We start from the raw sequence: 26,676 nt of genomic DNA on the forward strand, positions 1-26,676 counted from the left end.
ATAATTGTGAGATGATGCACCATAATGCAGCATGAAAATGGATAACAGTTGAAGCGAGTGGGGACTTGTTATTGACATTCTTGGTGTGGGTGTTGTGACTCTGGGAAAAAGGGGAGGGGGCTGCAGTATTTATGCCTGCTCTTCAACAACCAAGGGATACATATGCAGTTATTGATCAGCGAAAGTGCTCACTTCATCTTTAATAAATATACCTAGATATATAGTGCTGGTTGTAGTTATCAACTAGCACATCTTGCAAAGAAACAAACTGGTTAGTGCAGCAAGCAACTACCTCTTAAGATACAATTATGGCAATTATGGTAGCAGGCAGCAACTCCTGAATACCCTAGGCAGCTGGCTGTAATGCCAATAAACCCTGAAATGGATCATCTTTAGTCATGTGAAGAGGAAAACCGCTAAAAGAGGCAAAAACACAAAGCAAATACCAATCTATAATATATGCCATGTATTAGTGAGCTCATACCCAAAGAACTAAAGAGACTAACTTACTCCAAAAGGCGAGGAATCCCACTTGGCTTCCTGGTGAAACATAAGCAATGAAATATTCTTAAAAATATTACAAAAAAGAGAACACAAAAGTAAAACTGCTACACGTACAAAAAAAAATATATATATGAATAAAAAACACACACAAAAAAAAAACGATGGAGTTATAAGAAAATACACTAATCTTCCAGTGTCATCTTCACCAATCAACAACTGCATTTAATGTGGATATAATAAAGGACTTTTTCAAGCTCAGCCTGGTCACACCAAAAGTTTTTGTAGTGTCCCATGTATGTGACCCATACACTTACACTTGTACCTAGCAATAGGTACAAGAGTTTACTAATGGGAGTTCCATCACTCTTTAAAGGAGGCAAGCTTGGTTATCAAAGGGCCACTTCCTCTTATTTTCTGTGACTCGCTCTCAAACAGGTTAGTTACACGACTGGTGTCTATAGCTGATGTTCTGCCTCCATTCAAGGAGGGGAAAGAAATCAGAGCTAGAAATGTTCAGACCTTGAAGCTGAATATTAGTTGGTTGTAAACTGAAGGTATCTTATGATATACCCTCCCCCAAAAAAATGATATATACGGTATGTTATTTCATAAAAATTTGATTTCTCATCCTTAACATGGGTTTACTGAAGATAGCTCCCCGGTTGACCAAAATGATCAGCTTATATGGACTAGTGCATGCAAATTGGACCTTGCAAAAGCTTTAGACATTGTTCTCCACAACAGACTAGTACAGATAGAAGAACTAGGAGAAAGTGAGTGTGTGAGTGGTCCTGCAAGTCAGTACTAGTGCTTCTCAATGTATTTATTAATGACCAAGTGGATGGTATACATAATAAATGTGGACATCTTTGGAGACTATACAAAATTATGTAGATTTATCAACACTCCACAAAATAATGACATATTACAACAGGATCTTGGCAGCATGACTGTATGGGCAGGTTTATGACAGGTGAAAATTTATGTTGATAAATGTGAGGTCATACATTTTGTATATGATATGGCAATGGAGGAACACATTAAAGCTGGGATACAGCTGGAAACAACAAACATGAAAAACTAGGGAATGTTGGTTGATTAACAAGTTAAACAACTGTATTCAATACCAACCAGCAGCTGCTAAAACAAATACAATTCTGGAATGGATACAAAGGTAAATAAAAGCATGAGACACAAGTATACTACTGCCCATGTATAAATCAATTGTGAGGTCACATCTGGAGCAGATTTCAGAGCGATTCTAGGCATGTTTAGAGAGGTTTTCTAAACAGGCCTAATGTTTTTGGGAGCGCTTTGTGTAGCAGATTTCATATAGTGTTACAGTAAAGCTGTTACTGAACAGCCTCTGTAACAAAAGCGCCTGGAAAACCGCTCTGCGTTTTTCAGAGCGGTTTTCCACTTTCCTATACTTTAGGATTGAGGCAGAAACGCCTCAGAAATCTAAAAAAAATGCTGCAGCCCCCGAGTTTGCGTTTGTGGAAAAAACGACCCGCTCTGGTGTGCACCACCCCATTCACTTTCATTAGCCAAGCCCTTTTCCCCCTGCAAGCGTTTTAAAAAACGCTCCAGAACCGCTCTGGTGTGCGCCAGCCCTAACGCTGATTTTCTTCTTGCAGCCACCTCCACGCAGGCTGGTTCCAGTCCTATGGACATTCTTAGTAATAGCTCTACCACTCATCACAAAAGCAACAAGCTGCTTGAGGATGGTCCTATAGTACCTTTTGGCACAAACATACAAATCTATAATTTACTTTTCTTATCTTCTCACACAACTCTCTGCTTTTTCTTGTCCATGCTCAGTGTGGCACAGACAATACTACCAAACAGCAGAGTGACTATTCTTCTCCATATAAATAGGCTGAATGCCTGACTGGGATTGGAGATGTGTGATACCAATATAGGAAATCATGTCTATTAATTTTGAGAAAAACAAAAAAACAACTTGCATCTTTGGTTATTTATGATCTTTTATAAGGGCATCAACACACGGGCCATTTTAAAAATATCCGTGAATATATGTGATCAAATTTACTATACCGAATTTGAACACCAACACTAGGAACCAACTCATACTTGCACAACTTTTTGTATGTTCTAACCCAGCAGTGTTCCCCCCAGGGCTAATTAGGTGGGCGGGCCGCCCGGCTGATTTGAAGTCCCGCCCACCTGTTATGTGCTCGCCTGGGGCTTCTAGTAAACTTCACATAAGAGAGCTCCATTGCCTGCTTTCAGTCAGCGCCAGCCTCGCACAATAGCAAAGGCTGATGCTGTACACTGAAGGAGCGCTCCTCTGCCTGTCAGCTCAAGTGTTCTGGTGAGACAGGGAGGGATTGGCTGGACAGGTTGTAAGGGGCGGGACTCCTGCTCCGATTTTTCCTACTGCTCTCCAAGTGATAGGATCTGTTTTATTACGGTGCCTCTCACTCTCGTTAATGAAACCGGAGAGAGCTAAGCAAAAAAAAAAAAAACGCCCACACAGCAGCAGCTTTCCAGGAGTGAGATGAGCCACGTGGGTCTCCGGGACAGCCTCAGAGCAGCTCATGTAGTCTCTCCTTCTCCTACATACTGCAGCTAAACAACATGCCTCAGTAGTTGAAACCGGCAGCTGCACGTTTAATCCAGCTGGAGGGAGACATGGAGATCAGAAGTGATGTCCCTTCAGACCTCTGCATGTTAATTTACTTTGGGGTGGGGAGGGGGTGCGCAGAGGAGACACAGCCATGCACAGCATGTTTAATGACAGGCTGACTGAAGCAGCCCCCTGTGCACTTGTCTCCTGCTGTGCGTGTTTCCCACTGGCCCCAGCTTTGTATTCTGTCTGTAGTGCTGCCCCTCCCCCTGCACACTGGGGAAACTTAGTGGAGCTGAACTTTTGCACAGGACAGCAGGAAAATGGAGAAATGCACCCTGTATTTACACAGATTAGCCTGTGTAATTTGATCTCTTTCTGTGTCACATGACTGCAGATAAGCTCATTTGAAAAGCCCTGAATGTTAACATATCTGCTTCCAAGAAAGCAGGAAGTGGACACACTGCAGATTTATTGCAGCATTTGTATCAGCTGTAACAAATGTTTTTCTTTAAAGGACAACTGAAGTGAAACTGATATGGACGCTGCCATATTTACTTATAAGCAATGCCAGTTGCCTGGCTGTCCTGCTGATCCCCTGCCTCTAATAATTTTACCCTAGCCTCTGAACAAGCATGCAGCATATTAGAGGTTTCTGATCATACTGACAGATCTGACAAGATTAGCTGCATGCTTGTTTCTGGTGTGATTCAGACACTACTGCAGCCAAATAGATCAACAGGGCTGCCAGGCAATTGGTATTGTTTAACCACCCTGGCGTTCTGATAAGATCGCCAGGGAGGCTGCGGGAGGGTTTTTTTTTAATAAAAAATAAAACTATTTCATGCAGCCAACTGAAAGTTGGCTGCATGAAAGCCCACTAGAGGGCGCTCCGGAGGCGTTCTTCCGATCGCCTCCGGCGCCCAGAATAAACAAGGAAGGCCGCAATGAGCGGCCTTCCTTGTTTTGCTTAGATCGTCGCCATAGCGACGAGCGGAGTGACGTCATGGACGTCAGCCGACGTCCTGACGTCAGCCGCCTCCGATCCAGCCCTTAGCGCTGGCCGGAACTTTTTGTTCCGGCTACGCTGGGCTCAGTCGGCTGGGGGGACCCTCTTTCGCCGCTGCGGCGGCGATCAGGCAGCACACGCGGCTGGCAAAGTGCCGGCTGCGTGTGCTGCTCTTTATTTTAAGAAAATCGGCCCAGCAGGGCCTGAGCGGCAGCCTCCGGCGGTGATGGACGAGCTGAGCTCGTCCATACCGCCAGGCTGGTTAAGAAGAAATAAATATGGCAGTCTCCATATTCTTCTCACTACAGTTGTCCTTTAAAGGTTATGCTGTTGTGCATCTTTTAGAGCAGAGAGGAAGTTCTCTGTTCAGGTCTGCTTAAAAAGGGACCTGAGCACCTTAATCTGAAACAATCTGCTAGGTACACACAATGCAATTTTCTGACAGATCTACTGTCAGATCGATTATTCCCAACATGTCCTATCTGATTTCTGCACAATTTCCTATAGAAGTGAACAGAAAATCGGAAATCAGATCAGGCATGTTGAAAATTGTCGACCCGACAGTAAATCTGTCCGGAAATTGCATTGTGTGTACTTAGCAGGTACATCGGCTTGCCTCCTCATCCTCTTTTTATTCTGTAAGCAGAGTTGCATTCTCCCCTCGCACGCCACCCAGCTACTTTGTCATGCCACCCAGCTGGAAAAAATTTCTGGGGAGAACACTGCCCAGTGTTTCTCAAACCTGTCCTCGTGACTCCCCAACGGTGCAATTTTTTTTTTTACGGCAACCTCACCTATGCACAGGTGGGGTAATCAGTATCTCAGCTACATGAAATCCACCTAGCTGAGACACCTGTGCATAGGTGTTGTTGCCTGCAAAACATGCAGAATTGGGGAGCCACAAGGACAGGTTTGAGAAACACTGTTCTAACCACTCCACAACACCTGCAGCTTTGGAGATGTTCTGACCTAGTTGTCTAGAATCACAATTTCACCTTTCTCAAAATCAGATCTTTACACCTGCCCATTTTTATCCACATCTTCCAGAAGTGACTGTTCACTTTCTGCTTGATATAGCCCATCCCTTGTCCGATTGTTACAAGATAATGTTATTCTCATCTGCCAAATGTTTTAACCTCATACTGATCACAGTATACACTGACTGGTACAACCACACTTTAAACATAGATTGAGTAGATTGAGAAATGTTGTAAGCCTCAATATTGCTCTTCTACTCAATTCGCTATAATTACTATGTAAACTATCACATTGCTTTTTAAAATTGCTATTTGGGACTACAATTGTCCTTATTATTGCTATTTATACCGCACCAACATATTAAAACAGTGCTCCAAATTAAATAATGGGACTTACAAACTTGAGACAATCACAAAAGTATAACACAAGAAGATTGGAGCACCATGTCTAAACTCACCTAAACTAAAAACTCTTACCCTGAAGTAAAGTTCCTTAAAATAACTAGACAATAACATTTTACCTGCAACTTTACAGAAAATGACTTCTGATAATTTCTTAGTAGGGCTAGTACCATACAGTAGCAAAAAATAATAAGTATGTGAACCCTTTGGAATTATATGGATTTCTGCACAAATTAGTCATAAAATGTGATCTGATCATCTAAGGCCCCGTTCACACTTGCGGTTCTCTGCTAAACGGACCGGATGACCTGACCGGATCCGGACCGGAACCGTACGGTTCTGATCCGGATCCGGTCAGTTTGCATCAGGTGTTCATCAGGATGCGATCCGGATCCGTTTGGCAAAAGATAGTAGAAAAGGAATAAAAATGTTGGGGTCTGGGAGGTCAGCAGAAGGTGGACCTGTGGAATCAGGCCCTCCGCTGTTTAGCACTCACCTCCACCTCCGACATACTGCCAACATCTCCAGCACGTTTAAAATCACTGCTGCTCCACTCCAAAATGCTTGCCCATGTGTCCCCATCCAAAATCGCCGCTTCAATACGCATAGGAAGTGGGGTAGAACATCCGGATTTTTAACCAGTGTGTTGTGCGCTCTCCGGTTCTCATTGGTTTGTATTGGCCGGATGGTGCAGTCCGGCTCCGCTCCGGATACGGCTGCCGGAGGAGCCGGACCAAAAAATAGCGCATGTTGGGTCTTATGCCGGAGTCCGGATACGGACGAAACGGACGCATGTGAACGGACGCATAGGCTTTCATTGCTATGCCGTGCGTCCGTTCCGTCCATTCTGCATGCGGTCCGGCTCCGGCACGGCGATTCCGGACGGCGACCGCTAATGTGAACCGGGCCTAAGTCAAAACAATAGACAATCACAGTCTGCTTAAACTAATACCACACAAATTATTAAATGTTTCCGTGTTTTTATTGAACACACCGTGTAAACATTCACAGGGGAGGTGGAAAAAGTATGTGAAGCCTTGGATTTAATAACTGGTTAAACCTACTTTGGCAGCAAAAACTTCAAACGTTTCCTGTAGTTGCAGATCAGATATGCAAAACGGTCAGGAGTAATTCTTGACCAGTCCTTTTTATAGAACGGTTTCAGTTCAGCAATATTCTTGGGATGTCTGGTGTAAACTGCTTTCTTGAGATAATGCCACAGCATTTCAATCGGGCCGAGGTCAGGACTCTGACTGGGCCATTCCAGAAGGCATATTTTCTTCTGTTTAAGCCATTCTGTTGATTTACTTCTATGCTTTGGATTTGTTGTTTTGTCATCTTCTGCTGTGCTTCAGCTGCTGGACAAATGGCCTTAAAGGAGAGCTGTAGTGTGAGGTATATGGAGGCTGCCATATTTGTTTCCATTTAAGCAATACCAGTTGCCTGGCTATTCTGCTAATCCTCTGCCTCTAATACTTTCAGCCATAGGCCCTGAACAAGCATACAGCATATCAGGTGTTTCTGACAAATTTGACAGATATGACAAGATTAGCCGCATGCTTGTTCCTGGTGTGATTCAGACACTTCTTCAGCCAAATAGACCTGCAGGGCTGCCAGGCAACTGGTATTGCTTAAAAGGAAATAAATATGGCAGCCTCCATATACCTCTCGCTACAGTTCTCCTTTAAGTTCTGCAAAATGTCTTGATACATTTTGGAATTCATTTTCCTTCATCTTTCATCTCAGGAACACTTTAACCACTTGCAGAGCACAGCGGTCTCTGAAGGACCAGAGAGTTTATTTTGTCTTACTAGCTCCAACACTGCACAGCTTGGGTTCAATGATTAACCTCCTTGGTAACCCCGAGCTACAGTCAGGGTGGAAAACCGCAGCTCAAAAGCGGTAACCCTGACCTACACTAAGGGTAGCCGCTGGAGATTCTATGCAGAGCAATGCGCACAGCGGGCATTTCAACTCACCTCCCGGGGAATCACAACGTCGGCCGCGATTTTGCTTAATCCTGGTGAGACCGCCGTCTGTTGTCATGACGACAGCCGGCAATCTCACTATAGGGTTACAGCGCCACCCGGAGGACGGAGAAACTGCAGCGGATAGGATTTTTTTTCATGCTTTTAGGGTCTAAAAGCACATGAAAAAAAATGTACCGCATATAGACCCTAAAATCAGAAGGAATCATACCGCCAGGGAGGTTAAACTTCAGGAAGCACACTTCAGCTGTGGTGAAACATTCCTTCTTTCACCTAATATTGCAAAAATTAAGCACCCCATTCCTTCAGAGTATCTTCCAAAAATAGTTCATGCCTTGATCACATCACTGCTGGACTATCGCAATGACCTCTAGGCAGGCCTTCCAAATAAAGGCCTACACCCCCTGAAGCTAGTATAGAATGCTGCTGCAAGACTGTTAACAGGCCAACTTTGCCACTGCCACATAATACCAATCCTTTGCTCACTACAGTGGCAACCCATAAAAAGGAGAATCCTTTTCAAAATTTGCATGCTAACATTCAAATCCCACTACACAACCTAGGCCCCAGATACCTGAAGGACTTGTTGCATTTGCTTCATAGCTCTCACAACCTCAGATCAATAGGATCCAATAGTCCAGAGGTTAACTAAAAACCTTTGGAGCCAGAGCTTTCTGTCATGCTACCCCTAACCTTTGGAATGTCTTACCAAACTTAATCAAGACAGCTCCAACCCTGGACACATTTCAAGATAATCTGTACTCTAAAATTGTTACAATAAAAAGCATACTATTCTATTCATTATGTTCTCCTGGGCCCCTCTGTGCCGTTTCTGCCACTCCCTGCTGCAATCCCGGCTTGTAATTGCCAGTTTTAGGCAATGTTTACAAACAAAAAACATGGCTGCTAACCAGCATGTGATAGGCTGATCGAAGCTCAGTCTGTGACTCATACAGAGTCTGCAGGGAGCGTGGAGTGGGTGTGTATAGCTTCTACCTATCACAAGCAAAGCAGCACATTCCTGCCTGAGTCCGACAAAGCCGTCAAAGGAAAGATGATTAGATTATATAACAGAGATAATATAGCCACTGTGCAACTAGGAAAGGCTGCAGTAAGACAGACCACATTAGAACAGGCAAAGGAACTTATAGGATAGAAGAAAAGCTGAGAATTACATTTTGTTACAGAGTCTCTTTAAAGCAAAACTGAAATGCCACATGTTTAGTCTGGCGTTTACAATCAAAAATTTTCCCCTTTATGCATCACTATGTACTGACCTAAGACAAGCTTATGCGCTTTGGATCCTAGAGGAGGAAAGAACTTTACATATGTTTTGTTATTGTTTTTCTAAGGAACAGGCAGTGATCACTGTGATTGGCTCACAGTGATCATGGGGTCAAGAGCCAATGAATGCTTCAGAGTATTGGAACGAACAACGGGACTGGTGTGTGTGAACTCTGAAGATGAAATCGACACCCTGCCATGGATACGTTAATGTAAACAGGGTGTAGATTTCAACTACGCTGGTCCAAAAGTGGTTAATAAAGGAAAAAGATAAGAACCGGGAAACTACAGACCTGTAAGCTTAACATCAGTTGTGTGTAAACTGTTTGAAAGTTGTTTTTTTTAAGGGATGCTATACAAGACTTTATAGCACAGAATAATCTCATCAACATGGGTTTACTTCAGACAGGTCTGGTCTCCCCAACATGCTCAACTTTTATGAAGTAGTGAATACAAGTTTAGATCTTGGAAAAACTATAGATGTAGTGTAATTGGACTTTGCAAAGGGCTTTTGACATTGTTCCCCACAATAGCCTGGCGCAGAAGCTGAGGATACAAAGACTAGAAGAAAATGTATGCATGTGGATAGAGAACTGGTTAAGGGGAAGAAGGCAAAGAGGGATGGTAAACGGATCATGTTCAATATGGGAAACAGTTTAGCAGTGGTGTCCCGCAAGGGTCTATACTAGGTCCAATCCTGTTCAATTATCTAGTAGATGGAGTACAGTAAGATGTTCCCATCTTTGCAGATGATGCAAAATTATAAACACCAAGCAGGAGATAGTGACATTTTACAACAAGATCTTGGCACAGGTGGCAAAATTTAAAGGAAATGGAGCACCAAGAAATGTTTAAAAAAAAATAAATGAACCAACCTCCCCATAAGAAAAATCCATAATGAGGGGGTGTCAGGGTGCTGCTCCTCTGGCCCCCGGGCCGTATGGCATCCGCCATCTTCTAGACAGACTAACCGCATCTGCCAAATTTTCAATTTCCTGGCAGTATCTCATGCATGCTGCAATGCATGCAGGGAGATGTAGTCTGGGGATGCGAGTAAAAGAGATGTTCTGGCATCCACAGTCAGGGACCTTGGAAGTGACAATTGTAGAGCACCATATATGATAAATGGCATATAGCTAGAAACAGACTTGGAGAAGGACTTGGGAATACTGATTGTTAAATTTAACAACCATACTCAATGCCAAGCAGCAGCAGCTAAAGCAAATCAAATCCTAGGATGCATAAAAATCACAAAATGCTAGTACACACCTTATACCGTACGCACTCGAATAAAAAAAAAAAAAGTCAACCTCGTGTATAAGTCGACCCCAATATTTGACCCTCGTGTGCTGGAGTTTTTTTTATTGATTCAAGTATAAGTCTACCCAGCAAAGTTAATGGCTGCACTTGGGGATTAGGAAGAATTAACAGCTGCTCTTGGGGCCTAGGAGGAGTTAACGACTGCAATGCATAAAGTATTGCAGCCATTAAAGGGAACGCGAGACTTGGGGGGGGGAGGGGGCTTTTATACATACCTGGGGCTTCCTCCAGCCCCATACGCACGGATCGCTCCCACACCGCCGTCCTCTGCTGCCTGGATCCGCCGGTACCGGGTCCCGTCATTGCCGCGAGTCGGCCAGTCGGCCGGCACAAGCGGCCAATTGTCCGCATCACACGGGGCTCCCTCCTTATAAGTACGCATGAGGCTGCCTACTGCGCAGCCTCATGCGTACGGGTATGGAGGGAGCCCCTGGGATGCGGACAAGTGGACGCGTCCACCGGAAGTGACGGGACCCGGTCCCGCCGATACAGGAAGCGGAGGATGGCGGCGTGGGAGGGATCCAGGCTTATGGGGCTGGAAGAAGGTATGTATAAAAGCTTGTTCTATTTTTTATTAACATTCCTTTCTGGTTCCCTTTAATCCCTCCCGTCCTTTAAGTGCAGCCAATAACCCTCCAGGCCCCCAAGTGCAGCAATTATTCACTCCCCTTCCTGCAGCCCAGTCTTTCCCCCTGCCCCTTTCCTTGTTAATTGTTGTGGTCAGACCTGTGCTTTCTTGGCATTCCCTTTATCAAGAAAGTGTCAATTGCTGCAAATGGGAATGTCATTAATAGTACATACATTGCAGTGGGCTCAGTGTTGCCCATGACTCAGGTTTAAGTCGATCCCTATACTTTGATTTAGTGAGTCAGACCAAAAATGTCTAGACTTAAACTCGAGTACATACAGTAAATCACTTGTGAAGCCACATCTGGAGTATGGGATACAGTGTTGGGCATCACACTATAGAAAGGACATCAACACACTAGAAGTTATTCCTGGCTCGATATATACCTTTGTCACTTTATTTGGCCTGAGGAAGTAGGTGTAGACCCACGAAACCCGTTGTCTGCACTTAATAAAAGTCCTATTTATATGAACTTGTAGTTATTAAGACAAGCCACCTCTTTTTTTTCCTATTTTTAGTTGTTAACTCAGTTTTATTCCCCATTGGGCACCTCTTACCCCCCTTTGCGCTTCTCACCCTCCTTTGGAGGGGTGTACTTTGGTACCTAGTGGCTGTGCCACCGATAGGACCTTTGTTTTACCAAGAGTGTGGCCGCTTCCAGTTCCAGCTGGACACCTGAGTGGAGTCGGATTTATACAGTTGTGTTCAAAATTATTTAACCCCCACTGAAATTGAGTGTTTTGGCCAGTTTGACATTGATTTTGATTATTTCAGTCATCTTGTTTACAATTAAATCAAAGAGGCACTTGTAAGTCAGACAAATATAAAACAACATTTATAATGAAATAACCACAAATGTCTTTTCTGTGCTCACATTATCAGTTTTATTCAACCCCCAAGTGACATTCATTCTTAGTACTTAGTACAACATCCTTTTCCAGTTACAACAGATTTTAAACGTGAAGCATAGCTTGACACAAGCATCTTGCAGCGATCTACGGGTATCTTAGCCCATTTTTCATAAGCAAAAGCCTCCAGTTCAGTCACATTCTTAGGCTTGCGCACTGCAACTGCTTTCTTAAAGTCCCACCAGAGGTTCTCAATTGGATTTAAGTCTGGTGACTGAGATGGCCACTCCAAAATGTTCCAGCCTTTAATCTGCAACCATGCTCTAGTGGACTTGGAGGTATGCTTGGGATCATTGTCCTGTTGAAAGGTCTAACGTCTTCCAAGCCTCAGGTTTGTGACGGACTGCATCACATTTTCATCCAAGATCTCCTGGTACTGAAGAGAATTCATGGTACCTTGCACACGCTGAAGCTTCCCTGTACCTGCAGAAGCAAAACAGCCCCAAAGCATGATTGACCTCCCGCCATGCTTCACAGTAGGCAAGGTGTTATTTACTTCATAGGCCTTGTTCTTCCTCCTCCAAACATAACGTTAATCCATGGGCCCAAACAGTTCTAATTTTGTTTCATCAGTCCACAGAACACTACCACAAACGTTTTGGGATAGTGTTCTGTGGACTGACATTTTGGAGTGGCCATCTCAGTCACCAGACTTAAATCCTATTGAGAACCTCTGGTGGGACTCAAAGAAAGCAGTTGCAGCGTGCAAGCCTAAGAATGTGACTGAACTGGAGGCTTTTGCCCATGAAGAATGGGCTAAGATACCCATAGATCGCTGCAAGACACTTGTGTCAAGCTATGCTTCACGTTTAAAAGCTGTTGTTATAACTGGAAAAGGATGTTGTACTAAGTACTAAGAATGAATGTCACTTAGGGGTTGAATAAAACTGATAATGATGTGAGCACAGAAAAGACATTTGTGGTTATTTCATTATAAATGTTAGATTATATTTGTCTGACTTACAAGTGCCTCTGATTTAATTGTAAAGATGACTGAAATTATCAAAATCAATGTCAAACTGGCCAAAACACTCAATTTCAGTGGGGGTTGAATAATTTTGAACACAACTGTACATCTCCACCTGTTGCCTGTGGTTGGTTTCCCCAATACAGAGGTGTCAAATAGACAGCGGGCCGACAAAAACATAGACCAAGTCAGGGGCCAACATTGACATTTATTTAAAAAAAAAAAAAAGTTATTTTTTGTTTGCTTAGATCAAGAATGGATAGCCCTGTCAGTGACCTGTGCATGTGGCTGCTTGTATTAGAGATGCATGTGATCTCTGGCTGCTATAATGTACAGACCACTGTATCAAGTGAGACTATTCCTCTTGCCCACAGGCCGACTATACTCGCACTCAGTGAGTGCTGTCCTGTTGTCTCTTTTTGTAAGTTGGGAGATGTGTAAATTATGCTTACTGAATGCGCATTATATGTATCCCAACATGAATAGACAAAAAAAGGACAGTGCACACGGAGTGTAGGTATGCCTATGGGCAAGTGAAATAGTCTTGCCTGATACAGTGGCTGTTTAGCAGCCTTAGATAGTGTGCATCCCTAATACAAACAGCCATATGCAAAAAAAACCCACAAAGAGCCATCCATATCTGATCTAATGCTGGAGGGGTAGAACAAATCTTCACACGCCAGCTACCAGCACTCCATACCTTGTCTCCTCATACTGTTTCCCCATGAGCTCCTAGCCACCCAACTCACACCCATACTTCCCCTGGGATGTCAGGGCCTGCGATAAAGTCTGCTCTTACCAAACCTGTGGACTCTGGTCTCTGGATGGCGGGAGTAGGCGGATCAGGAGCATGCCCTCTTACAGTGTTCAGGGAAGAGGGCGGAATTGGGCAGATCAAGGGCATGAATGTGGCATTCAGCTCTCATTTGTAAAGGTGGCTGGAGTGGGCATAAGGAGCGTAGTAGATAAGGAGAGAACAGAGAGGAAACCCACGTACTTCCTGAGGCTGGAAGAAGCCCCAGGTAAGTATAACTAAATCAATATTAAACTCAAGATTTCCTTCAAGGTTTCACAAATGTTTAATAAGCACTACTGCATATCACAAGTCTAATGGCAGGGAGCAATTCGATTAATAAAATGTTTGCCTAGACAAGTTTATCAAGGCTTCTTTCACAGAGGAGGCTTAACTGCGCATTTGCCAGGCAGTACAGTCTCATGCCACAAGTGCCTTTCAGGTGCAATTTAAAAGCAGCTGAATGGTACCGTTTGTAACACCACCAGTGTTAGTGGCTGGCACAAATTAATGTTACCTGGCAGAAAAAAAAGCAGTGACAGGTCAAATCTGAACACTGCCACAACTGCGCTCAGATTTGATTCCATGAGACGTCTGCATATTCACTTCCAGTGCAAGGGTGGTGCAGCTGACAGGTGGTAAATTCACCTACAGCCTCCCATGTGAAAAAGAAGCTTAACAGTCTTTTAATGCTGAATACTGTAACAATAAGAAATCAACAGGAAGCATATGTCAACATTCGTATACAACAAAAACTCCCTTTAAAAGGGAAGAAAGAGACTTACTTCCGGTGAACAGCGGGTTTCTGTGGCTGGACCCGGGTCACTTTCACCCAAGATGACATAGTAAAGCACCTGAAAATAAAAAGGATATTATTTAGAACAGTGGTCCTGAAACTAAGGCCTGCGGGCCGAATGTGGCCCCCTGAGGCTTTTTTATTGATGGTCTGCATATACAATGAAGCCAGAAAGCAGTTCGCTGGTTTCCAATCAAATTCCAAATCAGGTGACACGGTTGTCCAATTGGACTGCAGGATGTCACCTGGGTATGCTTCACTGTCTGGTGCACAAAGACTTCTACATTATTTTATGTATCATCAGGCCCCCCAGCAGTCTGAAGTATGTTGACCCGGCCCTCGACCCAAAACGTTTGGGGACCTCTGATTTAAAAGAATGTCAAGCTCATAATCAGAAAGGTAAAGCCTGATCCTCCAGGACAGATCCTTTAGGTCCAGCATGATTGCTTCAAGTGACAAGTTTGCCAGCTATCTCTGTACAGACATGCCTGTTCAGATCTCTGCTGAACAGAAATCATTAAGAGGCATTCTGATGTGTTGTGAGGCCTAGAACCCACTACAAGAGCATTTACGTACATATGCATTTTGCTGATCGCAAGGACACTCATTTTATAATGTAAATCATAGTACTCAACTCCCACTAGTGCAACGTGACACTTTCCAAAACACAAATGCACTGCATGCTCTATTTTTTGACAGAACAGAAGTAAAATGGTGGAGGCACCCAAAAGGTATAATACAATTTAAACAATATACAAAAAAAAAACAAAAACAAAAAAAAGAAGAAGGAGGAGAGGTATGGTAAGCTTACCTGTCCCCTGTCCTGTGGTAAATTAGCACATGGAGCAATAAAAGAAAATCAACTGAGATTTTCAAGAGTTTATTGTACAAAAGGTTCTCAGGTAACTCCCGTTTATTAAAAACCATCAAAAAGTGCATCTTAGCCAAAATATAGTAGACTTGAGCGCCTTAAAGCGGTATCGTCACCATAAAAATCAAATTTAAACAGCAACTGGTCTGAGTGTATAAAGTGATAAAGATGCTAATCCTGCATTCAAAACTTTCAAAACGTTTTCTGCTGTTATGATTTGGAGCTATCACATACTTAAGGAGCACTGGCCCTTTAGTAGTCGTGCCAAAGAATTGCATGCTAGGGGTTCTTTTTATCTATAATATATTCCTCCTCTTCCCTTTATTTCCCTGTCTGTTGCTTATCTGAAACCTGATCCCCTACTCACTTGTGTTTACAAGCAAGTCTGAGGCGACTCAGCGATTGGAGGAGAGAAGAAAAAAAAAGTAAAGGGCAGAAATGACATCACGAGTTAGCCTTTAATGTGGGCAAAAGACATGGCCCCCACCAGGAACAGAATTCTCATCATTTACTATATAACATTCACTGAAATCAAAACGTGGACAGTACAATAGATGTGTTATGTAAGTAGATCAAGTATTTATCTACTTATATATATGTGTTTTTTTTCCCTGGCATAGTATGGCTGATCCTACTGCTTTAAAGCGGTATAAACCCGACATAATATTCAATAAAAACATGTATTCCTACTTTTCATATGCCATACGGTTATCATATTTGCTTTTGTGCATAAGTATTAGTATGGATTTAGAAATTATACGTTCCCAAAGTACACTTTTTTGCTTTGAATTCTGACTTTGCATGTTATCTATAACTGCTTGCTTTATTCATGTTCTAACAAGCAGAAATGCTTTCTAAATGGTCTGACTTAGTTCAGGAGACCAGGCAGTGTCTGGGCCCGTTTCCACAAGACGCACGGTGGCACTTCCTACTCTGCGGGAAAGCTGACGAATCCCATGAGCCGTGCCATGCACGGCTATGGGATTCGTAGCCTCCCACGCGAAAACTGTGGGCAGTGTCGGCCGAATAGCTATGGTAAGCGATTCGGCCGGCGGCGCCAAAGTTTTCTATGGGAGAGTTTCCCCGCGTGATTTGCCTGCGGCAAAACTCTCCGAATTCTGCCCGGTTTCCGCTCTAGTGGAAACGGGCCATTAAGCCCCATCTACACGATACGATTCTTTGTGCGATTCTATTACTATTCTGTTTACGATCCGATTAAATTCGACATGTCCGATCGGGATTGGATTCAATTTGATTTGCCATTGCAAAACAATGGCAAATCAAATTGAATCGAATCCCGATCTGACATGTCAGATTTAATCAGGTCGTAAATAGAATCGTAATCGGATCGCACAAAGAATCGTATAGTGTAGATGGGGCTTAAGAGAAGTGTTTATTTACATTCCTCACTTGATACAATTAAACACGAGATAACATTATCTGCAATTCGAAAATGTCCATCTTTGCTGGCAGGGAAGCTTCTAAGTCCTGCGTGTAACCCTTTGAATGCTGTTCTTGTATATAATATGCTGTAAATCTATTGGAGCAAAGAAGAAATGCTGGGTTTCATTTCACTTACATTCTGCTCCTTTTATATATTGTTTTGTTATATACTTTTTGGGTGCCTTCACCATTTTACGTCTATACTTATCACACCTCTGCCTGAGTAGCCCAAAAAAACTACCCAATCTATCAGGAGTGCGACTTCTGTGGAACTTTGCAGACCCAAGCGATGGCAGGTTTTCCTCCATAAGCTATATTGGTGGTTGCATTTCTCGCAACCCGAAATTTGTAAGTATTTTTTTGCACATATTTTTGTGTATAGACATTTTGCACTATTGGCTCCTGGTGTTTTCTCCTTATGTCTTTCCAGTCCACAGTTTCCTTGGACCACCCCACATCAGACGCAAAGGGGAAAAAAGCTTGTATCTTTCCTTTGTGCTTAGCATTTTGCAGCGAGAACCAGGATTAGCAAAAACAGCAGCAGTCTGAAATTCATCACAGTCAACTATTAAAGAGACAGCTGGAAGAACAGGACCTATGCAGAGACAGTCAAACCTTATTTTGAGACAAAAACTACTACTTTCTGCACGTTTTCTTTGCATAGGGCCTATTTCTACAATGTCTGAATATGCAACATTTCCTCACATGTGAGAATTCGAATCGTATACCGATGCGATTCGGACGGCATGCTGCAGTGTTCCGCACTGTAAATGGAGGTGTAAGTTCCGCAAGACGCACCTTGGCATAGTAGAAACCAGCCCTTAATGTATCTACGGATAATATATTTTGGCTGACTATCTGAAATATCCTTTGTTACCATAACAAAAGATTTTTTTTTTTTTTTTTTTTTAAATACAAAGTTTTGAATGTCTCATGTATCTAAGCCTGCCACTTTTTGTTTTGTACAGTACTTGTTTTGTAAGCTGTTGGCATTATATAAAAATATAAACTAAAATATATAAATAAATACAAAATTTAATCAGGCCAGATTGTTTTCAGCCAAGCTTCTGGTGAGCAGTCTGTCCACATCTTTCTCTATGCTCCCCATTGGGCACATTTTTGTCCCTGTAAAATACATCACCCTTCTGCTTGCAATTAAATCAGTATTCTACAGAGCACATCATGGACTTCACATACCCCATGATCACTCCCAGTCTTAGGAAAGGTACCGCTACGTAAATGCAAGATTTCCATGGAGACATTCAGCAAATCCAGTCTCCATGGAAACAGAAGATGCTTGCTATTAGCAGGGGAAATTGTGTAGCACACTATATACCGGTACTTCCCTGAAAAGAAATCAGCATGCCTTTGTTGTGTTCTCCAGAAAACCAACCTTGGGGTGAGGAGAAGAGGCTGACGATGGGTATCCTGGGGAAATGACTGCAAAAATAGGGCATAAGTCCAGGGGGAAAAGATATTTCAGGTGACTGGACTGCTCCAATCTATGCTGAGAAACCAGTTCTAAGGAATACAGAGGAAAGAGTACAAATAAGCTTTCAAAGGAACCACAATACTAGTTTCCTAAAGATTTACCAGGTAATCTGCATTAAATCTACCAGTTGCCCTCTTGGCTTATCAATGCTTACTGGGTATTTTGATGGAAGTTATGTGTAACAAATACAAAAAGAAATTAGGATCATTTACTTCTATGGTAGGAAAAGTCTTCTACAAAATGGAAATTGCAGACTCTTCCAAGTTTAACCGATTGGAAAACTTTGGTGAATTCCAATATTCCGCTGTACAAGCTGACGTATCAGGCACGGGGTCAATTTACAATTTTTGATAAGATTTGGGGATGCTGGGTGGATGCACTTGATACTGCGATTCCACATTTAGATATTACCGTATCAGTACAAGATATTCATGGGAAAATTATTATGATGATATATGTATATTTCTCAAGTAACAGACCTTATTACATTTTAACAGGGCCTCTGATGTTCAATGTCTTTTCAGTCACATGTAATATACTGTGTGTTTTATTATAATTCTGATAATTGTGCTGAAATGGAATAAAGATTTTGATCATTGTAATAATATGTCTGTGTCCTATGTACATGTATATGTATATGCTTCTATAACCTTGTTTGTACCTTGTTTGAATGCACTCAGAATGTTTTTCTTGTTTTGTTGCTTAGCCCTTTAAGCTTTAAATTCAATACAAATTCTCTGTTAAATAAAAATTACCAGGTACACTAGCCAGGGGTCCATCGGGAAACCAAACACTGCTACTGCCGAACAACCGACCAAGCCCTTTCAAGCAATATCTTTCCAGCACGCTGGATTAATTGTTTTGATAGTTTTGGCCAGAAATCGAAATTATGAGCAGGCGTTCACTTTGCAGCATCAATATCTTCTAGGAATAAAAAGGATTTAGGGCTCGTTCACACTAGGGGCGTTTGTGCAGTGATTCTCTATGACAAAGTTTACATCTGAGCGGTTCATTTCCGATCTGCTCAGATAAGCGGTACATGGGCCATTTGAGGAGATTCCGCCTCAATGGAAGGTATAGGAAAAACGCAAAACGCTCCCAAAATCGCTTTGTGCAGCAATTGTGTGAGTGTTTTTAAGAATAAATACACTGTATTTATTATTTTCCAGAACAAAGAGTTCACTTCCTTCAAGAAGGAAGAGTATCCAGGAGCAATCCGCTGTGGTATCAAAAGCACACTTCTAAACTTTCATAAACCAAGTCTTCATAAAGGCAAAACATCAGTTAAAATTGTATACTTAGCACATGTAGCAGCATAAGGAAGGTGCGCAGGAGGGTCAACGATCGTTTCACCCCATATTTTCTGGAAAAAGCGGGATGAAACGATCGTTGACCCTCCTCCACAGGGATTGGCTGAGAACAGTTCAGTGTGACTGGAGGCTAAGAAGGGAAATACACCTCACCCTTCTGCAGAAGCTGCTGAAATACAAACTATGCTGTGCTCACGTGTTTACAAAGCAAGCTAGATATGACAGTGCAGAGTAAGGGAGCAAATTGCATCAGGATTGGCTTCAAAGGCAATAAAGATGGAAAATGCCTGGAACAGTTGTCTTTATTTACTATATAAAATTCACTGAAATCAAAAACATGGTTTGTACAATACATGTATGTAAGTAGAACAAATATTTGCCTACTTATATATGTGGGGTTTTTTTCTTGGCTATCCCTGCTGCTTTAAGCTACGTTGCCACATATCAACTCATTTCCCACATTAAAGGGACATGTTCACAACCAGGGCTGTGGAGTCTGAGTAATTTTGGGTACCCGGAGTCGGAGTTTGAGTCAGTGATTTAACCACTTGAGGACCCACCCTTTACCCCCCCTTAAGGACCAGCGCTGTTTTAGGTGATCTGTGCTGGGTGGGCTCTGCAGCCCCCAGCACAGATCAAAGGGCACTCAGAGCGATCAGATCGCCCCCCTTTTTTCCCCACTAGGGGGATGATGTGCAGGGGGGGTCTGATCGCTCCTCCTGGCTGGCATTTTGCGGGGTGGGGCACCTCAAAGCCCCCCTCCGCGGCGAAATCCTCCCCCTCCCTCTCCTACCTGCCACCCCCGGGAGATCTGGGCTGCACAGGACGCTATCCGTCCTGTGCAGCCAGTGACAGGACGTCCCCTGTCACATGGCGGCGATCCCCGGCCGCTGATTGGCCGGGGATCGCCGATCTGCCTTACGGCGCTGCTGCGCAGCAGCGCCGTACAAATGTAAACAAAGCGGATTATTTCCGCTTGTGTTTACATTTAGCCTGCGAGCCGCCATCGGCGGCCCGCAGGCTATTCACGGAGCCCCCCGCCGTGAATTGACAGGAAGCAGCCGCTCGCGCGAGCGGCTGCTTCCTGATTAATTAGGCTGCAGCTGGCGACGCAATACTGCGTCGCTGGTCCTGCAGCTGCCACTTTGCCGACGCACGGTATAAGCGTGCGGTCGGCAAGTGGTTAATAAACTGAGGTGTCGGAGTGGGATGATTTTTGTACAAAATCCACAGTCCTGGTAAGTATTGGACTAAGGAGTCGGAGTCGAAGCCATTTTGGGTACCCGGAGTCGTACTTGGAAGGTTTTTGTACCGACTCCACAGCCCTGTTCACAACCCTGTGATACCACAGACCACGTTATTCAAATGCACTTTCTACAGTGCGTTTCTGGATGACAAAATGTGCACATTACAGATCGTAAATGTTTTAATGTAAAGGTTGTGAGCTGCATTCTGAATGCATTATAAAGCTTGCCCAATTCAACGGACATAGGGGTTGATTTACTAATGATAATGCGCTCAAGCAGCGCGAGTTAACAAGTGAGCGCATGCTAAGTGCGGTTCTGTCAGCGTAGCGTGCGCTCTTAACTTATGCACAATACTTCGAAGTATTGGCCGCATAGGGGTGCTATTTTGGCTGGGAACGTGTAGAAACGGCCGCCTTCCCAGCCTGACGGGTCCTGACGGCGAAACCGGAAGTGGCCGCCGGCGGGACTCGGAGCTTCAGAGCGATTAGTCGTGGGCACAGATCAGCTGCAGGGGGCGGAGGTAAGCCCCAGGTAAGTAAAACTCAATTTATTTTGTTCACTTAAGGTTCACTTTAAGTGTGAAAGGTGCCATAGGAAAACATAGGCATTACTTCGAAAATCAGTTTTCTTTCCGTTTTAACTGAGAGCAACTGATTAAGGCTACTTGCACACTAAGACGTTGCGTTAGGTGCCACGCTAAGGTCGCATAACGTGCACCTAACGCGACACCTGGTGCTCTTCGTTGTGGACGTCAGAGTGAGCCGCATTGTGCAGCTCACTCTGGCGTCCGTGATGCTGTGATGCGTACTCTTGTGCGCATGCGGCATCACGTGGTCCCGCCGGCCAATCACCGCAGAGAACGGCCGCTCCTGGAAGTAAACACTGCACGTCACAACGTGCAGTGAATATTAATTAGCCATGTGCCTGGCCACTCTCCGCTCCTCCCCAACATGACTGCGCATGTGCAGACAGTCTAACGCGGCTTAAGCCGCTCTAACGCCGTAGCATGCTGCACTTCCTTAAGAACATGCAGAGTTACATGTAACGCAACGTGGGCTGTGTGAACAGCCCACTTGTGTTACATTGCTGTGCGTTGGGGAGCGTTACAGGCTGCACTAACGTGCGCCTGTAACGTCTTAGTGTGTAAGCAGCCTAAGTGTAAAAGGGCCCTTAGGAGTACCAAAATACACAACAGAACTAAATGGCGTTTTATAGATTTACTATCTTTCCACTTTTTTTTCCATAACAAATGTGTGTACAAATCAGCGCACACATTTATCATCCAAGATGATGTGCTTGGGTGAATATCTAGTATGAGCGTTCCATGACATTGTTTTACTGTATTGGATCCCTAATGACCAAGTGCTACTGTTAAGGTGTCCATACATGAGTTGAAGTATGGACAGATAAGATCGAGAGATCTGTTGCCTGCCCATACACCGCAGACCGATTTCACATAGATTTCAGCTGGAAATGATCAGAAATATGCCTAGTGTTGCCATTTCTTCTCACAGTATAAAAATGTTCCCCTGATGCCTGTGCTTCGTAAAAATTTCACATGTCCGAAGGCCTCCTCTGCCATTACCACTGTGTTTGCGCATACAGGTGCTTGTGTTTAAAGGCGGACACGGTGGTGACATGGAGCAGGCCAGGAATTGTGCCAGTGGACAAGCGAGATATTAAAGCACTGCACAGACGGGAATTTTACACGGGGGTTTGACACCGGTTGGGGGTCCATTGGTCGTCATGATAGTGAGCACAGTTACTGCCGAGCACTTACAAGAGATATTCCAGCATGTCTGATCAATCCTTTCGACCAATTTTGGCCAAAAATCAAAACATCAATATCGATCGGGCAAACATTTACGTTACTGATTTTACTCAAATCGATCATCCCACAAAATTGCCTGGTGTACCTTTAGGCTAGTTTCACATGGGGCACTGCATTGTGTTGCATTATCATATGCATATAATGCAACCCAAAACAACAACATTTGCGGTGGCATGCAATGTAATGCTGGGAATGCACGGGTCAATCCGGCGGCCGATTAGCTGCTGGATCGACCCCAGCCGCGTCCCCGCGCGTGCATCGATTACAGCTCGTCCCCGCTGGCGCTTCCTTATCAGCGCTCGATTCCCTGCCATTGTCCGCCAGTGGGGATCGAGCAGGCGGGGGTCGAGCGGCTTGATCGGGCCAGCTGAATATTATCAGCTGGCCGGATCAGCTGGTCGATATATGGTACAGAAACGTACCGTGTATCCCCAGCATTACACAGTCAAAGAAACAATTGACGTATGTGCACCTTCAATGAATAACAGTATGTGCTTCAACATGTGAGATTCTCGCAACTTACTGCACAGTCTGAGTTGTAACTATAGAATCTGGCAATGCATCTGATGAAGTGTGAACTGATCATATTCCTGAATCGCACCACATTACGGTATGTAAAACGGTGTCCGTTATATCTCAACACGTGTGAAAATACCCTTATTCTATTGTAGGACAAAAACAAAAGTTTGCTCTCTTTAAACAGGACAACTGAAGTGAAAGGGATATAAGGCTGCCATATGTATTACTTTTTAAACACTATCTGTTGCCTGGCAGTCCTGCTTACCTCTTATGGTGTGCATAGACGGCTCGTTATATTCGCCGGATAGAGCCAGCGGATTGACGACGGCGCATCCCCGCACAGATCGCTTGCCGCTTGTCCCCGCCGGCGCTTCCTTATCACCGCTCGATTCCCTGCCATTGTCCGCCGGCGGGAATCGAGCGGGCGCGGGTCGAGCGGCATGATCGGGCAAGCTGAATATTATCAGCTGGCCAGATCAGCTGGTCGATACACGGTACCGAAACGTACCGTGTATCCCCAGCATTAGGCTGCAGTAGTGTCTGAATGACACCTGTAACAAGCATGCAGCTCATCTTGTTAGAAACATCTAATCTACATGCTTGCTCAGGATCTATGAATTATTAGAGGCAGGGGATTAGCAGGGCTGCCAGTTAAAATTACGTGAAAAAAAGTTTCCGGTCTAATTTACCTGGAGCTTCTTGCAGCCCTCTGGAGTCATCCTGTGCCCACCCCATCCTTTGAGGCTGGGTTCACATAAGGCATAGCGTGAAAAAGGTGAGTTTTATGAAGATGTGTGTGCGATTTTGTAATACATTTTTACTGCATTTTTGGTGTGTTTGCAGGGTTGTTGTTTTTTTAACCCACAGATGCGCATTTCATGCATTTTAATGCGTTTGCAGATCGCATATGTAAATGTGCCATCGTGTCCACAACAAATTGGTTGCATGGCACTTGTATGGTTGCGCGGAGCGCATGTTGATAGGAGAATGGGTGATCTCTCAACATAGCGTATATCCTGTTTGGTACAATAGCTGCTAGGTATGGCTGAATCCGCTTCTTGCACGTTTTAATTATAGATTTTGTGTTGTGATGCCCCATTTGCATTTTGCTATATTGATAATTGTGTGTCAAATTTTACAAACTCATTAAAGTATGATCTTTTGTACATTAAGGAGGCTGGTGACCCATGTATGTTGAATTTCGTTGGTGTAATTTTTTCAGGGTTAGCTCCGCCCACAATTCATTTTTTCAGTGGGCCAGGTGACAAAAGTTCATTGTGACACAGCCACCTTTTCCCCCTTTTTCTTGTTTCTCGCATATGTAAATATGTGTTTTCTATGCGGTTTTACATATACATTTATGCAAATCATTAGCAAGACAAGAGGAAGCGGAAACACAGAGATCTTTAAAAAGAAAAAAAAAAAACACACATTAACCTCTTGACGACCAGCTAACGCCGATTGGCGTAAACTGGTCGTCTGCGGGTTACCATGGAAACGGCCACTCGATCGAGCGGCCTTTCCATGTCAGTTCACGGAGGGTGTCTCTGTGAACAGCCGGAGAGCCGCCGATCGCGGCTCGCCGGCAAAATGTAAACAGGCTGTTTACATTATACGGCGCTGCTGCGCAGCAGCGCCGTTAGGCAGATCGGCGATCCCCGGCCTCTGATTGGCCGGGGATCGCAGGCATATGATAGGCTGAAGCCTATCTTTCAATGCGCAGGACGGAAATCCGTCCTGCGCAGCTCACAGGGGGAGGGAGCGGGCGAGACGGCGGAGAACGCTGCGGAGGGGGGCTTTGAAAAAAAACAACAATGTGTCATTTACCTGGGGCTTCTACTGGCCCCCTGCAGCTATTAAGTCCCATGCCATCACTGAAGCCTCCGCCGTTCGTCGCCACCGGTGACCTACTAATTATTCATCTAACTAAATGAATAGCACTGTGGCTGCACGGCTGTGCACGTCGTCGGGAGCTTACAGCACAGGCGCAGTACAAGAAAAGTTTGTACTGCACAGTAAGCTACCGATGACGTGCGCATGGCCATGGCCGTGCAGCCGCAGTGCTATTTGTCCAGTTAGACGAATAATTAGCAGGTCACCGGCAGCAGCGAAAGGCGGAGGTTTCAGTGACGGCGTGAAACTTAATAGCTGCAGGGGGCCGGTAGAAGCCCCAGGTAAGGTAAGGATTCTGCAGCAATCCCCTGAAAGCTGGCCGGTCGAGGCCAGTCAGTGGCTACTGCGCATGCACAGCCCCGAGCACCCTGATCGCACTACCGTTGCCGGGGGTGTTCAGCACATGTGCAGTAACAATTTCCACATACTGCACTTGCGCAGACCGCTCCCAGCAACGGGAATGCGGCAAGGAGATGCGTGGCCGGCCAGCTTTGTGGGGGTTGCTACTGCCGGCCAGAGGGTCTCGGAAGGAGGGTGCGGGCACAGGACGACTTCAGGGGCTGCACGAAGCCCCAGGTAAGTTAAACTATCGTTAAACTATTTTATTTTTTTTTTGCCTTTAGATTTCCTTTAATGTGCACTGTTTAAAAGGATATAAAGATAGCAGCCTCCATGTCTTTCACATTTCAGTTGCCCTTAATGCTGGGCACACACGGTGAGTTGCTTCTTATCAATTGAGCCGCTGATGGCTCGATCGATCATTTCCGACGTGTCCGATCAGCGTGCCGGGTCGATCCCGCGCTTGATCCCTGCGGCTCGATACCGGCGCACAAACGAGCCGTGTATGCCCAGCATTAGGCATCTCCCGATCATCCTGTCTCTTTCCATAGAAGAATACAAAGAATTCCCCTTCCCATAGAAAAAAAATAAAATAAGATACTAATAATAGAAAGGAAAAATACTAATAACTAGAAAGTTGCCACCAACCTTATCTTTCATATTGTATGCTCCCCACTTTCTCTACACATCCACACCTCAGATTTTTAAATATAAAATCAATAAAATCCAACTGTAGATTCAGTACTAAACATTATAATATGCTGCTGTGGACACGCAGCAGAGCATTACTTGTAGATAGATGCTATTGCTAAGCGGGATCGTAGATGTAAAGCCGCTGGTCCTTCATTGGCTGCATGCTATTTGTGCAGCAGAACCACACACAATACAAAGCTAAGGATTTCAGCAACACTACTAAGCTGAGCATGGAACACGCTACGCACAAGGCAACACGTATTATTCGTATTATTACAAGGCTCACCGGATACAGCTGCTCCACTCTTCTGCTCACAAACGCCGATCACGAAGCAAGTCGCAAAATACTGCGGTTGTATAGAGGAGAAGATGGTCGGGATAAGGAGGGGGTAGTTGCAGGAGATGGAAATGACGTCGAGGTCACATGGCTAAGTCATGTGACTTTAGAATGGGCGAGAGTTTTGAAAGAGAGTAGTACAGTACTACAGACTAACCAGCAAGCTTAGCTCATGGTGAACCAGAACTCAACTCATTGGAGTGTGTAAGAGAGTAGCAGAGGCATTACAGTAGACAGAGGAAACGATGTAAATTATTTTCTGAAAATGCTGCAGCCTGGCAAACGTGAGAATGTCACTGCAGGGCTATCACTCACTAGGAGGGAGTGCAGTGTATTAAAGCATAAAACAACTTTTAAACAGAATTCTAACAAAGGAAGGACATTTTCCATGTGCTCAGATTTTCCCAGAAAGGACATATTTCCATGAACCTAAGTATTTTATTCCATTTTTTTATTTCATACTGTGCTATTATTTGTCTCTATAATTGTTGATTTTAATGATTTTCTGTATATATTAATTATTCATTTTTAATAA

At 44.2% G+C, this 26,676-nt stretch overlaps 1 protein-coding gene across 3 annotated transcripts in view; it reads right to left on the reverse strand.

Annotated features, from left to right (window-relative positions):
- The window catches only part of LOC137538768 (nuclear receptor coactivator 5-like), a 67,314-nt gene extending 41,110 nt beyond the window's left edge, over positions 1-26,204 (reverse strand). Inside the window, exons 1-3 of one of the 3 annotated variants that reach the window (XM_068261078.1) lie at positions 26,091-26,204; positions 14,156-14,224; positions 511-540 (exon numbers count right to left, since the gene is read on the reverse strand). In XM_068261078.1, the coding sequence (XP_068117179.1) occupies positions 511-540; positions 14,156-14,214 (89 nt within the window). In that variant the 5' untranslated portion in view covers positions 14,215-14,224; positions 26,091-26,204. The remainder of the gene's footprint in view (positions 1-510; positions 541-14,155; positions 14,225-26,090) is intronic. The other 2 variants (XM_068261080.1, XM_068261079.1) reach the window with 2 other exon arrangements.
- Positions 26,205-26,676: the final 472 nt, after the last annotated feature.

Source organism: Hyperolius riggenbachi, chromosome 11, assembly GCF_040937935.1.
Source record: "Hyperolius riggenbachi isolate aHypRig1 chromosome 11, aHypRig1.pri, whole genome shotgun sequence".
Taxonomy (NCBI): domain Eukaryota; kingdom Metazoa; phylum Chordata; class Amphibia; order Anura; family Hyperoliidae; genus Hyperolius; species Hyperolius riggenbachi.